The 17,423-nt window shown below is 41.0% G+C and overlaps 1 protein-coding gene across 10 annotated transcripts in view; it reads left to right on the top strand.

The window, feature by feature from the left end:
* The window catches only part of LOC137372162 (serine/threonine-protein phosphatase 6 regulatory ankyrin repeat subunit B-like), a 447,200-nt gene that overhangs the window by 225,560 nt on the left and 204,217 nt on the right, over positions 1-17,423 (top strand). For 6 of the 10 annotated variants that reach the window (XM_068035680.1, XM_068035682.1, XM_068035681.1 and 3 more), the window contains 3 exons: positions 6,715-6,797; positions 13,797-13,888; positions 14,129-16,956. In XM_068035680.1, coding sequence (XP_067891781.1) covers positions 6,715-6,797; positions 13,797-13,888; positions 14,129-14,409 — 456 coding nt within the window. In that variant the 3' untranslated portion in view covers positions 14,410-16,956. Of the gene's footprint in view, positions 1-6,714; positions 6,798-13,796; positions 13,889-14,128; positions 16,957-17,423 lie in introns of those variants that run through there. The other 4 variants (XM_068035685.1, XM_068035686.1, XM_068035683.1 and 1 more) reach the window with 4 other exon arrangements.

Below are 17,423 nucleotides of genomic sequence, written 5' to 3'. Positions count from 1 at the left end.
CACCAGAAGCAAGATTAGGGGCAAAGTGTTCTCAGAGCTAGAGGCTCATCATTTGGACAATGAGGAAGGTTTGGACAAACTCTTGAAATTTATGGATAAAATTTATATGAAAGATGACTTATTGAGTCCCTATGAGGTGTGGTCGGACTTTGATAAATTTAGAAAAATGCAAGGTTGCAGCGATTCTGCTTGGACATTCCTAGATCAGTACTTGCCTTCAAATTGTTGGACTCTGCTAGGATATCAAACATGGATAGGCTCTTGGTATTAACCGGAGTTAGATTCAAAGAAAGAGATACGCTTTTTGATCAGATGTCTGACGCCCCCAAAAAAATTTGGAGAAGAAATTCCTTTTCAGCCGCATACATGGCACAGATGGGCTCTTCAGCGGTGACACCAAAGATGGAGGATACAATGCAAGCAGCTTTCCAAGACTGTTCAAGTATGGGGCCCAAACGTCAGTACGAAAGGAGAAACACACACAAAACGAATGAGGATAGAGACCCTTTTGGCAGCTATCACAGACGGCTGGAATTAGATAATTGTGGCAGAAGGATGCACCCCAGGAATAACCAAGGGGTGGTCACAGGTGTTTCCGATGTGACTCAAAGTATCACTATGCGTTGTACTGTCCAAAAAGGAATAACAGGGTTTTTGAGATGACACATGACGTGGAAGGTTCAGAAGGCGAGGATGACGCTACTGACTAATCAAAAGGAATTGTACTGGTCACGAGAAGCTTCAGTCTGGTAACGAGTGTCCTAGTCGCAGATTCGTTCAGTTGCGCGGTACTAGACAGTGGGTGTACGTCCACAGTGTGTGGAATGGACTGATTAAGGTGTTACATGGGTTCTTTGAGTAAGGAGGAGACTGAAATAAGGTCAAAGAATATAACCGTTCTACCTGTTTCAGGTTTGGGGATGATAACACATTGAAATCACTAAAAAGAGTGGTAATTCCGTGCAAAATAGCAGGGGTAAACCATTTTATTAGTATGGATGTAGTATCCAGTGAATTACCTTTGCCGTTAAGTAAACTGTCTATGAAAAAGGCTCTGATGAATTTGGATATGGAACATGATAAGGCGATTGCCTTTGGGAAATCTGTAGCTTTGTGGTTTACGCAGCCGGGACGTTATTGTATTCCTTCAGCGAAACCTAACCTCTCTAAGCTGGATGTTAAACAATTATTAATGACATCCGGAGACTGGGATTTAAAGGAGAAAAGGCAAATTATTTCAAAACTACATCGACAGTTTGCACATCCATCTTGTCGTAGGTTGAAGATTCTGTTAAAAGATGCAGGGATAATAGATCATGACTACACTAAACTTATCAAAGATATCAGTGAAAAATGTGACATCTGTAAAATAAAATACAGGAGGACGCCACCGCGACCCATAGTGAGTTTCCCATTAGCAAGGGACTTGAAGATATGGGATAAAGACAGAAACATGTTTCTTCTACACTTGTAGACGTAGCGACTAGATTCAGTCAGTCGACGGTAATTTATAGTGATGACAAAAAAGTAATAGTGAACAAGATAATAGAAAGGTGGATAGGAATGGGACTGGGAGCACGGACTAGGTTGCTAACTGACCATGGAGGAGAATTTGCTAATGATGAGCTCAGGCATAGGTGTGAACATATGAATATTGCAGCTGAAAGTCCTTTTAGTATTGGGATTTGTAAGAGAAATCATGCTGTGATTGACAAAATGCTTCAAAACATTTTAGCAGACCAGCCAAATTGTAAATTGACTACTGCTGTGGCGTGGGCAGAACGTGTGAAAAGCACACTTCAAATGGTTGGGGGCTACAGCCCCTGTCAATTAGTTTATGGCAGGAATCCGAAAATACCTTCGGTAATGTGGGATCATCCCCTGGCTTTAGGGGGTCTACAATTCATTCAATTTTTGCGGAACATTTGAATGCCATGCATGCAGGGAGACGAGCATTAATTAAGGCGGAGGTTTCAGAAAAAATCAGGTGAGCTTTGAGGTCTCGGATCAGGCCATCAGAAAATAATTTTGATACTGGGGTTACGGTGTATTACAAAAGAGAAGGGCAAGAAGAATGGAGAGGCCCAGGAAAAGTTACAGGCACTGATGGCAAAATGGTGATTTTGCAACATGGCAACCAAACTGTTAGATAACATTCCTCAAGACTTATTGGCACTGATTATACATTGACAGAATCTGAACGAATGGTGGATGGACACTGATGATGCACCGTGTACTTTGCATACACATACACTGGACCTTTGCGAGCAACAGATTGTGGCAGATAATGGGCTAACTGAGAGTGGACCAAGTGATAGTGAAGATCCAGATAAGGCCATTTTTCTCAAAGGCCAACTACTGAAAGTTGGGACTAGAGTGACACAGGGTGGCGCAGTGGTTAGCACCGCAGCCTCACAGCTCCAGAGACCCGGGTTCGATTCTGGGTACTGCCTGTGCGGAGTTTGCAAGTTCTCCCTGTGTCTGCGTGGGTTTTCACCGGGTACTCTGATTTCCTCCCACATCCAAAGACTTGCAGGTGATAGGTAAATTGGTCGTTGTAAATTGCCCCTAGTGTAGGGAGGTGATAGGGAATATGGGATTACTGTAGGGTTAGTATAAATGGGTGGTTGTTGGTCGGCACAGACTCGGTGGGCCGAAGGGCCTGTTTCAGTGCTGTATCTCTAAATAAAATAAATAAATAAAAATATGCCAAAAGGGGCTAGTGAATGGAGGGAATTCACCATTATATGGAGGGCAGGAAAGGCCTCAGGGAAATACAGACATTGGCTGAATGTGCAAGACCAGCGACAGGATATCAGACTTATAGACTGGCAGAAGGAAGTGAAAATGTGGAAGGCCAGAAAATGTAGTGTAAGTTCAGACAGTGGGCCTGAAGATAATCATAGCCCAAGGAACAGGTCACGGACTTATGAAAGGAAGTCTGTAGGAGGGACAGGTTGAGTAGTAGCAGTCCAGAAAGGGATAGGAAATCGAGTAGGGGATGTGGTTTCACAAGAGCAAGGACCGGAGAGCAGGCAAGGAGTGCCACAATAAATAGGAACCCTTACAATAGAGAAGCTCTAGTGGCTACTAACAAGTTAGATGGTAAATTGATAAAGGATGCAAAGCAAAAAGAGCTTGACAGTTGGAGAGAGTTTGGCATATACACGGAGGTGCCAGATAGAGGACAACCAGCATTGTCCCATAGATGGATCTGTACAGAGAAAATACTTCCCGATGGTACTTATAAAGCGAAGGCCAGACTTGTAGCTCGGGGATTTGAGAAACGACTAGGCGACCAAGAAGTTAGAGTGGACTCCCCAACAGCAGGAAAAGCAAATTTGAGGATTTTCCTAGCCCTTTTAGCGACACATTCATGGGAATGTAAGTCCGTTGACCTCAAAGCAGCATTTTTGCAAGGGGAAAAATTTCAATGGGAAGTATTTTTAAAGCCACCAAAAGAAGCTGTAGATATAGAAGGGAAATTATGGAAGCTAAACAAGTGTGTTTAAGGGCTAAATGATGCATCCAGGGTGTGGTATTTTTCAGTTAGGTCCGTCCTACTAAAAGCTGGTTGTATTCAAGTAAAAGTGGATCCGGCAATGTTTTATTGGTACTATGAAGAAAGACTAGCAGGCATTTTCTTGATGCACATGGACGATTTTCTGTGGGGAAGATCTGAGGCAGTTGAGACGTTTGTGGTAGATAAAGTTCTGCAGGAATTTAAAATTGGAAGTCCGGCTTCCAGAGTTTTTAAATATATAGGGTTGAATAGTAGGCAGACTAAGTTGGGGGTAACCCTAAATTATCAGTCTTACCTAGAGAATGTTAATAGGATCCCAATAAATCGGGCCAGATCCTCACGAAAGGAAGACTCTGCAACCAAGGAAGAAGTAGACCAGTTAATGAGCTTAATCAGGCAGTATAACTGGTTGTGCACACCAACAAGGCCGGATGCTTGCTATGATGTATTAGAATTGAGCACCATGCTGAAATATGTTCCTGTTGGGGAAGTGCTGAAAGCAAATAAGACATTGAAGAGATTGAGTTTTGACAAATGTACACTCGAGTTTCCAGCACTGGGTGACCCAGAAGAAATAAAATTAGTCATTTTTAGTGACACCTCACACGCTAATCTTCCCGATGGATATTCGAGCACAGCAGAGTTCATTATATTTTTGGTGGGAAGAAATGATAAACGTTGACTGTTAGCCTGGGAATCAAAGAAAATAAAGAGAATAGGTAAGAGCACCTTAGCTGCTGAGACACATGCACTGATCGAAGTGCTAGATATGGGTATATATTTATCGAGTATTTTAAAGGAATTATTATATAAGGGGCAATCTGAGAAAAGTTTTCCTACAGAATGCTACATAGATAACCATTCTGTCTGGGACAATGTCCATTCGACAAAAAGTGTCAGAAAAGAGGTTGAGGAGTGATCTCGTGAATATAAAAGAAATGTTGGAAAGAAAATAAATTTCCAAAATAAAATGGGTTGACGCAAGTCATCAGTTGTCAGATTGTTTTACGAAGAGAGGTGCTTGTTCGAACCATTATGTGAATGCAGCTGGTGGGATGAATCTGTCCAGCAGGCCCAAGGTGGAAACTTGGTTAAACTCCCCCTGGGTTTAAAATTATTTAAATCACATCCAGCTTTTGGACTGCATTCTATTACTGTCTTCCATAGTGTGTTGAGAGTAACATGTACAAAGGTTAACAGCTAAAGTCTAGAAGATATTTCTTGCAGAATTTGTTCTTCGTTCATGGGATATGGGCATGGCTGGCAAGGCCAACATTTATTGCCCATCCCTAATTGCCCTTGAGAAGGTGGTGGTGTGCCGCTGCCTTAAACCGCTGTAGTCCGTGTGATGCAGATGCTCCCGCAGTGCTGTAAGGTGGCGAGTTCCAAGATTTTGACCCAGCGACAATGAAGGAATGGCAATTATATTTCAAAGTCAAGATGGTGCATGACTTGGAGGGGAACTTGCAGATGGTGGTGTTCCCCACCCGCCTGCTGCCTTTGCCCTTCTAGGTAGTCGAGGTCATGGGTTTGGAAGGTGCTGTCTTAGGAGTCTTGGTGCGTTGCTGCAGTGCATCTTGTGGATGGTACACACAGCTGCCACTGTGCGTCGGTGGTGAAGGGAGTGAATGTTTGTGAATGGTGTGCCAATCAAGCGGGCTGCTTTGTCCTGGATGGTATCAAGCTTCTTGAGTGTTGTTGGAGCTGCACCTATCCAGGCAAGTGGAGAGTATTCCATCACACTCCTGACTTGTGCTTTGTAGATGGTGGACAGGCTTTGGGGAGTCAGGAGATGAGTTACTTGCCACAGGATTCCTAGCCTCTGATCTGCTCTTGTAGCCACAGTATTTATATGGCTATTCCAGTTCAGTTTCTGGTCAATGGTAAACCCCAGGATGTTGATATTGGGGAATTCAGCGATGGTAATGCCATTGAATGTCAAGGGGAGACGGTTAGATTCTCTCTTGTTTGAGATAGTCATTGCCTGGTGTGATTGTTACTTGCACCTATCAGCCCAAGCCTGGATATTGTCCAGGTGTTGCTGCATTTCTACATGGACTGCTTCAGTATCTGAGGAGTTGCGAATGGTGCTGAACATTGCGCAATCATCAGCGAACATCCTCACTTCTGACCTTCTGTATGCTTGTATGCGACTGTAAGTGAACTAATTTTATCAGAGCTCAAACCTTATTGCCAATGAGGTACAAAGTTGTGTCTGTGAAATGCTAGCTCGACTGAGACTACCTACGGTGACAGTACCAGGAGCAGTGGATTGTTTTGCATTCTCTGAAGAATCCTAATTTTGTGCTTATGAAGAATTATAGACATTTGTAAATGGAAATGTAACACATCATCTTCTAGGCAAACTGTACACAGCTACAATTAACCAAAATATCTTTAAACTGCACATGACAGTACAAAAATAATTTTTAGTAGTTTGTAAAAATACCCAGCAGTATATTTTTATTTTGCTACTGTGGGATATTATAGCTTCTCCTCACCCCTTCAGTATTCTTATCCTTGCATATTTCTTCTAAATGTGTTAATGCACGTTGGGGGAAGATTTTAGGGGTAATTGTATCCTGAAGTTTCTCACCCAAATGTGAATTTAGACCGAGTATGCTGGGAGCCAATTGGACCATGGCTGAATCACAGTCAAGCCTCATCCTTTTCTCTCCAATTTCCAAACATGGGAATTTTTCGGCAGAGGACATTGGATAGCAATTAAAAGTGGAAACTATGAATTTTTGTTTTTCTAGACCAGGAGTGCTGATGCAGTGCCCCCAAGTACTGTGCTGTCAAATATCAGCTAATTTACCACGTATAGCAATTGAACCTGGGGCTTTCTGGTGTTAGATGTCACAACTTTTGGGAAGATGTTGAATAAATTATTAAATGCCATACATGTAGAAAATAAAAATTAAGTTAGTAGGGCTGCAATAAATCAGATTTTGTTTTGGGGAGTTGGTAGAGGGTCTTCAAAGCTTTTGCTTCAACTGATGTTAGAACTGCAGAGTATGAATCGAACTGCAGGAAGTAGAAATTTGTTTGGGATGCAGAACAGGAATTGAAGCTGTCACAGTTCAAAACCAACATATGAACAAGAAAAAATATTCAATGAATAAAGCTTCAAAGCATGATGTGAAGTATGCACACAGCTTAATGTTATGAATTGTGCCCCTTTCTGGCAGGGTCATGAAAAATGTGCCTTGTTCGTCCTTGAGAAGATGGATGGTTCAAGCCTTATTAATGCAACAAACAATGCTCTGCAAACGTAAGTAGTAATTGATGCTCAGTAAATTTACTTTTTTCTAAAAGTTCAAAATGCTTGTAGCTATTTTAGAGAAAGTAGTATTCTGTGGAGAGGAGGGCGATTTTTAGAATGCAAACAAACCCAAATGCGTATCAGAAATCTTTTTAGTTGGGCAGAAGTTAACACTTCTAAGTGGTGACCTGTAGACATGTTTTGACTTAATTTGAAGTTGTGCAACCTGCCCGACTCCTCCCCTGCCTCAGCTGCTGTTGAAACTCTTATCCATGCCTTCATTGCCTCTAAATTTGATGATCCTAATGCTCTCCTTGCTGGCCTCCCCTCTTTCACCCTGCATAAACTTGAGCTCATCCAAAACTCTGCTGCTCATATCCTAACTTGCACCAAGTTTTGTTCGCCCATCACCCATGTCTTCACTGACCTACCTTGGCTCCTGGTCTGGCAATGCATCAATTTTAAAATTATCATTCTTGTTTTCAAGTACCTCCATGGCCTTGCCCCTCCTTATCCCTGTAACCACCTCCAGGCTGTTACGAAAGTGCTTCCATTTTTATGTTAAATCTTTTGAGGACTCGTATTTAAATTTTGGAAATGGGTTCGATTTTGAAAGGCTGTAGATTTGATAGATGCTGGACATGTCTTATTTGTTGACAGTTCACTGAAAGGACACAGATGTTGTGTTTGAAAACCACCTTTACTGGATGCCACATGCCTTACGATAAATAAACAACAGAAACCTTGGTGACCTGGGGAAATGTTTACAGAGAAGTGACATATTAAGACTTGTAGTGGTCAGGAGGTTCTGACCTGCTGTTTGGGATTTCACTTCTAAGGTATTGTTTTGGTTCAGTTGGGTGTGGACAGTGTTTGAAAAGCAGTTGAAGATCAGCCTGCTAATAAGGAAAAAAACCCCAGCTCATCTTTCCTGTACATCTCTAAGAGACCCTGAGAGTTCCAGTGTATCAGCTCCTCTTTCCTCCTGTCTTTGAAAAATCCCTGCATATTCAGTGTGATAACCGAAACCCTTGATGCTACATTTCTCCGGAGAAGCTGGAGAAAAAGCTGCCAGATTAATTCTCGATGCCACCTGAAAATATCCCAGTGACCCGTCGACATGTACTCGGACGCCAGACCAAAAGAAACAACTGACATCTTTCCATATCCTTTTTTTCTTTCTCTTCAAGAATTAGCACGTATTTGGCCAAAGTATTTTTTTTTGTCTTTGTTTTTGTCATGGAGCTCTGCAGAGAGAATTTCTTCATTTTTTTCAGTTTGTGTGTGGGTGGATTTAAAAAAGGAAATTTCATATTTCAATCTGTGTGTTAATGCTTTGCTTCATTACTGGATAAGCCTTGTTTTTATAATAAACTGATAATTTTGTTTATTAAAGAAACATGGTTGGTGTATTTTTTATTCTGGGATAAAGAGTAGAGTATATGATTAACCGAATTGATAACTGGGTAAACATTTTTAAAATATATGTTGTGACCTGTGGAGAAGTGGGACTAGAAAAGACAGTACATTACTCCCACCTTGGTCGTAACAAGGCCTACAAACCTCTGAGATCGCTGCGTTCTTCCAATTCTGGCCTCTTGCATATCCCAGATTTTAATCATTCCACCATTGGTAGCCGTTAGCTAGCTAGGCACTCGGCTCTTGAATTCCCTCCCTGAACTTCTCTGCCTCTCTACTTCTCTTATCTCATTTGAGACACTCCTTAAAATCTACGTCTTTCACCAAACTTTTGATCATCTGCCCTAATATCCCATTCTCAGGCTCAGTGTCAGATTTTGCTTGATAACATTCCTGTGAAGCGCCTACATTAAAGGCGCTATATAAATGTAAGTTGCTGTTGTCATTGTCTGATAAATGAACTCTTTACTTACAGAGCATTATTGCTATTTGTAGTTTTTTAGTTTTCATCAGGTCCATTGTGAATATCGGTGTTGAAGGTGGGGGAGAAAGCCAAAAAATTATACAATGGCATCTGAATGTTGCAATTTTTAAAATTGATTCTCAGGATATGGCGTTGATGACTAGGCTAGCATTTATTGTCCATCCATAGTTGCCCTGAGAAAGTGGTGATGGGCCACCTTGTTGAACTGCTGCAGTCTGTATGGTGAAGATGCACCCACATGCTGTTGGGTGGGGAGTTCCAGGACGTTGACACATTGATGATGAAGGAACGGTGATATACGTCCAAATCAGAACGGTGGGTGACTTGAAGGGGGACCTTGGATTGTGCTGGTGTTACCATGCAACTGCTGCCCTTGTCCTTCTAAGTGGTGGAGTTTGCAGGATTTGAAGTTGCTGTGAGGAATCCTGAAGATATTTTCCAATGCAACCACTATATGCTGGTAGTGAAAGTGGTTGATATTTAGGCTACTGGATGAAGTGCTGATCAAGCAGACTGCTTTGACCTGGTTAGTGTTGAGCCTGTGTTATTGCAGCTTTACCCATCCAGGCAAGTGGAGAGTATCCCATAATGCTCCTGGCTTGTGCCTTGTAGGCTGTAGAGAGGCTTTGGGACGTCAGTGAGCCACCGATTGTAGAATATTTAGTGGTTGTGACATTTAAGTGGCTGATTCAGTTGAGTTTCTGGTCAGTGGTGATCCCCAGGATATTAATGATGGGGAACTCGGCGGTGAAAGCGCCATTCAGCATCAAGTAAGATGATTTGGCTGTCTCACTGCCTTGCACACCTATGGCATGAATGTTACATACCATTTATCTATCCAAACCTGACTGTTGTCCAGGTCTTACTACCAGTGGGAATGGACTGCTTCATTGTCTTGAGAAGTTGTGAATGAAACTGAACACTACACGATCATCAGTGAACAGCCCAATTTCTGACTTTATGATGGCGGATAGGTCATTGATGAAGCTGCTGAAGATAGTTGGGCCTAGGATGCTGCCAGAGAAACTCGTGCTATCTTGATGTCCAGGGTAGTCCTCTCGCCTTAAGTGTGTTTATGCATGTTTGAACAAGGTTATGATAAGGTAATCAGATTATTGGTGTTTAAATGCTCGTGATGGGGCTGATGACAACTCCTTCCATCAGTTTCTTGTTTAGAAGTAAGCTGTGTTGGATCTGTACTGCTTTCTGTGAACATAGCATATCTGGGCAATTTTCCACATTGTCTAGTAAATGCCAGTATTGTCATTGTATTGGAACAGCTTAGCTAGACACACAACACATTCTGGAGCATCGGTCTTCAGCATTACAGTCAGGATGTTGTCGGGAGTCATAGCCTTTGCTGTGTCTGTGCATTCAACCTTTTCTTTATGTCACATGAAGTGAATTAAATTTGCTGAAGACTGACATCCATGAAGGATCATTCGCTTCTCGCTGAAGATGATTGCAAATGTTGGAGCCTCATTTTGTGCACCCGTGTGCTGGGCATCTTTGAGGGTGAGGATGGGCATATCATCTTCTCTTCCTGTTTGTTCTTTAATTGTCCATTGCCATTCATGATTGGATATGACATGATTACAGAGCTTTGACCTGATCCATTGGTTGTGGTATTAGCTTCTGTTGATTAACATGCATGTCATCTGTGTTGTAGCTTCCCTGGGTTGGCACCTCATTTTCAGGTTCACCTGATGCTTCTCCTGGCTGGCAGGTCCACATTTCTCATTGAACCAACTTTGTTCATCCGGTTTGATGGTGATGGAGATGCAAAGGATACGTCTGGCCATGAGGTTACCGATTGTGGTATACAATTCTGTTGCTGATGATGCCCTACCTAGCTTCATGAATGTCCATTTTTGAGCTATTAGATTGTTCTATCCCATTTAGCATAGTAGTAGTGCCACATGACATGATGGAGGGAGTTTTCAATGTGAAGAAATGGCTTGGCTTCCACAAGGATTGTGCAGTGGTCACATCTACCAATGCTGTTTTGGGGAGTGGCCTCTGTGACTAGTAGATTTACTAAGAGTAGGTTAAGTAGATTATTTCCTTATGTTGGTTCCCTCACTCATTGCCACAAGTGCAGTCTGGCAGCTATGTTTTTCAAGACTTGGCTAACTACGTCAGTGGTGATACTAGCGAGCCACTGTTGGTGATGGATATTGATATTCCCCACCCAGAGTATATTCTGTGTCCTTGTTGCTCTCAATGCTTCCTTCAAGTGATGGTGATCATGGAGGAGGACTGACTCATCAGCTGAGGGAGGTTGGTAGGTGGTAATCAGTACAAGTTACCTTGTGCTTGTTTGACCTGAAATCATGAGTCTTTTTTGGTTTAGAGTCAATATTGAGGAAACTCTGCCCCACCTCCAGTGGGTATTTGCTGCTGATGGGACAGGAGATACCCAGGGATGGTGACCTAGGAGTTCAGACACCAGCATGATTCCATTAGCATGCTTTTGTCAGTCTGTTGCTTGATTAGTTTGTGGGACACCTCTCTCATTTTGGTACTGGTCCCAGGTGGTAGCAATCGTGGGTTTGGAAGATGCTGTTGAAGGAACCTTGGCAACTGCTCCTTCAGCAGCACTTTGCAAATCTGCGACCTCCATCACCTAGAAGGACAAGGGCAGTAGATGCATGGTAATGCCACCACCTGCAAGTTCCCCTTCAAATCACACATCATGCTGACTTGGAACTAAAGCATGATTCCTTCATCGTCACTGGGTCAAAATCCTGGAACTCCCTCCCTAACAGCACTGTGGATGTACCTCCATCACATGGACTGCAGCAGTTCAAGAAGGCGGCTCACTACTGTTACGAAGATTTCCATTTTTTTGTGTTAAAACTTGAGATTCTATATTTTTAAAAACTGGAAAGGATTTCAGTGGACATTGAGACATCTGGAGATAGCTGAACCTTATAGTTGTTTTTGAAAGGAAGTTCAAAAGTTGAATTGGAAAACAGGTAATTTCAAGGAAACCAGCAGAGGGTTTGACCTAAGAACTGTCCTCTCTTGTGACAAGAGAGAATTTATGACTTGGCATGTGACTTGTTTCTGGAAGGTTTTTGTTTCATTTTTGAATTTTAAAAGCCAGTGGATTTGGACAAAAGCAAGCAATTGGAATTTGATTTTGACCTGCCTGGAGATCAGAAAAAGAACCAGAAAAGTATTACCTCTCCGTAAAGAATCCTTGTTCTGGAAAAGCAAAAGTTTGTATGAAGTGGTACTGTTGCCTCCTGCATTTTTGAAGAAACCCTGAATTTGCAGAAATCTTGCATCTTTAAAAAAGGACTTTTGCATTGAATGTGAGAACTGACACCTGTTGCTGCACCCCTGATGGAAGACCTATGTGAAGCCTTCTACCGTTGAAGTTCTTCGAATGCCTACCCATCACAGCCTGTTCATCAACCTCGCCTGGAAAGACTTCTAGTGGCATCCAACTATTCAACTTTGGGACATCTCACCAAACTAAAGACCTTCTTTCCAGATCATTACAGTTTAAGTTTTTTAAAAATTCCTTTTATTTCTATGAAACAGCTGTAAACCAAAATCCCTTTTCTTCTGGTTAACCGGTTTTTGGATGTATGTGCGTGTGCATGAGGGCTAGGGAATAAATAAGGAGCTTTAATATCTCAATTCATTATATATATATATATATATATATATATATTTACTTCATTACTGGTGAAGACTTGGTTTTATATTAAAGGGTTAATTTTGTTGTTGATGTAAGAAACCTGGTTGGTGTGCTTTATTCTGGGGACTGATAGAGTGTCTAATGGGCTGTTTAGTTAAGTGAAAATTTATTGATATGCTGTGACCTGTGGAGAAGTGGGACTGAATTAACAGTGCCTCCCTCCTGCCTTGGTCATAATACTACCACCTTCTCGAGATGGGCAATAAATCCTGGCCTTGCCAGCAATGCCACATCCCAAGAACGAATATTAAAACAAATTTGGTGAGGCGAACTTTGTAAGGTTGACTGTGTTGGATGTGCCTTTGTCGTGTCCCGATTTAATACTTAGGTTGCAGCTGAGTGATTCATCCAGATTGATTCCTTCTCTTTCTTAGCAGTTTAATATAACTGGCTTGCTAGATCACTTCAGAGGCCAGTTCAGAGTCAGCTACATTGATGCGGGACTGAAACTGCATGTTGGCCAAGCTGAGTAAGGATGGCAGGTTTCCTTCCCCGAAGAAATTAGTGAACCAGTTGGATTTTTACGATAATCCAAAAGTTTGGTGATCACTTACTGGTTCCAGTTTTCTTTAAACTGAATTTTTTTTTAAAATTTTATTTATTTAGAGATACAGCACTGAAACTGGCCCTTCGGCCCACCGAGTCTGTGCCGACCAACAACCACCCATTTATACTAGCCCTTCAGTAATCCCATATTCCCTACCACCTACCTGCACTAGGGGCAATTTACAATGGCCAATTTACCTATCACCTGCAAGTCTTTGGCTGTGGGAGGAAACCGCAGCACCGGGCGAAAACCCACGCGGTCACAGGATGAACCCAGAATTGAACCCGGGTCCCGGGAGCTGTGAGGCTGCAGTGCTAACCACTGCGCCACTGTACCGCCATATGTTGTAATTCAAATGGTGAGATTTGAACGAATGCTCTCTGGATTTTTAGTTCAGGTCTCTGGGTTACTCGTGCATAACCTCTGCGCTACTGTTTTGGTAAATCAACAACAATCTTCAGTAATACAGTCTTTAATAAAGTAAAATCCCAATATGCTTGACAGGAGAACTTGACACTGAGCTGTAATCGAAGGATTAGGAGCGAGAGGTTTTGAGGAGGCCTTTAGAGGAGAGGGTATAAATCTAGTTGCTGCCCCATGTATTCTCTTACACAATTACTATCTTACTTTGTCATGTGCTTTGCTCATCCAGTTTGTTTGGATGTACGTTGTTTACTTGTCCTCATACTTGGGTGGTGTTGATCTGACACAATTTTTTTTTAAGTCATTAGTTTTATTTAACAGATGGATGACTATAAGTATCACCTTGCATGACAAATCCTTGTTGGTAACTCAATGTTAACTCTTGATTTTATGGTAACTTGTATTTTAAATGTATATTTTCAGACCTCTTCACATAGCTGCACGGAATGGGCTTAAAAATGTGGTGCATGATTTACTAAGCAAAGGAGCAAGTGTTCTTGCTGTGGACGAAAATGGTGAGTAAGGATTAACTTATAATGTTGCTGCTCTCAATTTAATTCAATACCCTACCAGAAATAACAATTTAATACTACGACACTTCTTAAGTCTAACTGAAAGCACTCCTAACTTTGGCATGACTTAAATAATAAAAGCAGACTTAATGAAAGCAACATTTGAGTTGCTGTCTTACCTCCCTTTTTGTTTTTGCATAAGACTTATATACTAACCGTTCCCTTGTCTGCTTTTGTGCCCAGGTCACACCCCAGCCCTGGCTTGTGCTCCTAACAAAGATGTGGCTGACTGTCTGGCACTCATTTTGGCTACCATGATGCCTTTCTGTCCTCGCAGCACAATGACGTCCTACAGCATCAGTTTAATAAAAAATGACAGTTTGAACACATCTCTATCCTATGATTCCCCTAATACGGGTAGCAATATTAGTTCTTTCGACAAACAATTGTATAACAGTGTAGGAAAAATGGATGTGTGTCGGGAAGATGACGATGAAAATGATTCAGACTCTGAGACATTCTGATTGGTTTTAGGACGCTTGACATGCATGGGAAAAGCCTAACTCTTGATTTGTCGCTCAACAGAAGGATTATAGATTGATCAATCAATCACTGCGTATTAAAAAGCACTTATTTAAAAGGCACTTTTGTTACAGGAATTACGAGGAAAGCAGAACTTGGGGTATTGATTCATAAAGAGGACTATTGAGGAGGGCAAGTGATTTGCTATTGTTCAAATCTGCCAGAAATTGGCATTTTCATTGTCTCTGGGACATTTTATGCAAATTTGTGGTACTTGGGCTGCAAATCTTTCAACATGCAGTAACTGTGGAAATTCATGGAATTTGTCATGGGATGCCATTCTGTTCCATGCCAAATTGCTTGCCCCACAAATAAGATATTAGAACCTTAATAAATCAGCACAAACATGCATTTGCACTTCAGTAAAAACTTGCGGTTTTCGAGTTGCTAGGGACTAACTATACACCTGAGCCGTTAACTACTGATAAACAGTGAATAAACTGTTCCAGATTGCAGTGTACAATATTCATAGGTTCCAAGAAAACTTGATGGCACCCTTTTGTTTTAAATGTACCAGCAAATTTAGGCTAGTGTTCTGTTAGCAGAGTGTGGTATTTCATACCTTTTTATACAGCCTCATTGGCAGCCTTTAAACAATGCATAGCAATTTTGTTGAAATCTACCCACCTGTAGGATGAAGAGAGTAACTGCCACAAAGAACAGTTCTGATAAAGTCTGCTTCATCTGCCAAAGCCTATGTGTTAAATGGACCCATTCTCTCACCTGTGACAGGAACACAGCAGGTGGAATGACAAGTTCTTTTTATGTCTGACCAGCTATGCCAAATGGACCAAACACGCTACAGATTGGGACTGTTGCTGTTTTTGTTCTCATAAAATTAAAGTCTTTTTTGGTCATAATTTTTTTTACAGCTACACTAAAGTAGCCTGTTTCAGTAAACAATGCAGTATTTGAAATGCAAATAAAATGCGATTCACATAAGTGAGTTCAGATATTGTTAGATTAGAAATCAACAAGATAAAGCTTCAGAATAATTTACAAAACCTCACTTGGGAACTATTACATTGCTCTGTGCAGTGGCTGAGCAATTACTCAACCTCGCTATTTTGACTGAAAGCACTGAAAAACTTTCATGAAACCTTAATTATCTTGTTACAGTAGTACTGTATATAACCGTTCCAAGCAGATAAATTCCAGAATAGAGACCTCTGATATGAAATTGCTTTCACGCAATAAATACCATATCGTATTAAAGCACTGAAATTGAAGGAAAAATGCCAAAAGTAATAGCTGTACATAGATAAAAAAAGTGTTTTGTTTATCAATTTTGTTAAGAGCTTAAAGCTGCAGTATTATTTTGGACCTATCTGCTTCTCCATTTTATTCACTGAAATGGAATTAGCTAGTGATTTCTCTGTACTGTGGCTGTTTTATAAATACATTTTTGTTTGTGTATTGAAAGTTGACTTATTTGATGAATCAGTGGAATACAAAATTAATACATTTTTGAGTGCATAAATTTGAGCAGGTTTTGATGTACTTTTAAACTTTTTATAGCTTTTAATATAAGCATAGAAAAAAGCCTGAAAAAAATACTGGAACTTTATGACCATTATATTGTGATTGGCAATCTTTGCAGCAAATGGTTTCACTTGGGTTGAGTTCAAATACTATTTTGGTTTTGTTGCGTTATGAAATAGTTAGAGTGCCTTTCTGCCCATGAATATTTTCCAGATGATTTCCAAATACCTTGTAGAATTTTGCTAATTTAGTAATATCCAAGCAATAATGTTAATTTAAATTTTAACCTTACAGTGAATGTAACATTTTCTTTTTAAAGGTCCACAAACATCTGAATGAAGAGTGGTTTGTTCATAAAACCATCATGGATTGTTTTTGCAGTGTTTAGAATATTTTAAAAGTGATGTCTTGCTTAAAAGACTTAGCTGATCATAAATTGGTAATATTTGGAAAAGGGCATTTACAAATTAGACAATCTGACAGTGTGTATTTTAAAACCATAAAAACAATTATTTGTGGAAGCATATGCAGTGGTCTATCCATTTAAAAAGCCTATCTCTTCCATTTGGTAATCTGATCTACTTATATGCTTTAGCATGTGCAATATGTCTTGTTATGATATAGTACGGTATCATGATCCAGTGACAGTGTTATATTTTGTTTTATGCAGTGAATGTGTAACAATCTAGTGTAAATGAACATGTATGGTGGAAGCAGTAGTAAATGGAAATTTTATGTATTTGGTCATATTTCTACAGTTAAGTCGGAGTTATAAACCTTAAGACCTTTTTGATGTAATTCAAGACTGTCAAAGTATAAGAAGTAAATCCAAATCAATCTAAATCCAGCCTGGACCTCAAGCACACTTTGCTCTTAGACTTTTGTGAACTACTGAATGCTTCAGTGATGTTTGGAGTACCTAATTGTAAACTTTTTTTTAAAAAAGTATTCAGATGCTGTATATTTTTATGAAAATAAAGTGTACAGACGCTGATGCAGCAAATTCATTTATGTAGTCTTTCTTGAACTGCTTCCTGAACTTCCTGCACAACTGCAGCACAAAATGTTTAATAATTGATCCCTTCTCCCTTTTGTTGAGAAGCATGCTGAGGCTGTTTATAGCCATTAATTGCTAATTACCTATAATAATAGTTTTTATCTGTCCACATTTTCTGATTGGCCAGTGGTTTGATTTGGTGGGTGGAGTCTGACGCACGTACCTCCGCTCCTGGCCCCTGACTCTTGCTGCTCCCTGGCCTCGACTACTGGGCTCCAGCTTTCACTGCTGCCCAGCCCAGTTACTCCTTGGCACTAGTTGCTGGCTCCCGGACTTAGTTACTTGCCCCTAACTCTGGAAGGAGGTGAAGGGGAAATGGCATGGGAGAGTGGCGGGGGGTCGGGGGGGGAGGTGGTGAAGACTACAAGGGAGCAGAGGGCGGAGGTGGGACGGCCTGGGAGATGTGGAATGGCGATG

Source organism: Heterodontus francisci, chromosome 7 (genome assembly GCF_036365525.1).
Source record: "Heterodontus francisci isolate sHetFra1 chromosome 7, sHetFra1.hap1, whole genome shotgun sequence".
NCBI classification, from domain to species: domain Eukaryota; kingdom Metazoa; phylum Chordata; class Chondrichthyes; order Heterodontiformes; family Heterodontidae; genus Heterodontus; species Heterodontus francisci.
This window is presented reverse-complemented; position numbering and strand designations above follow the sequence as displayed.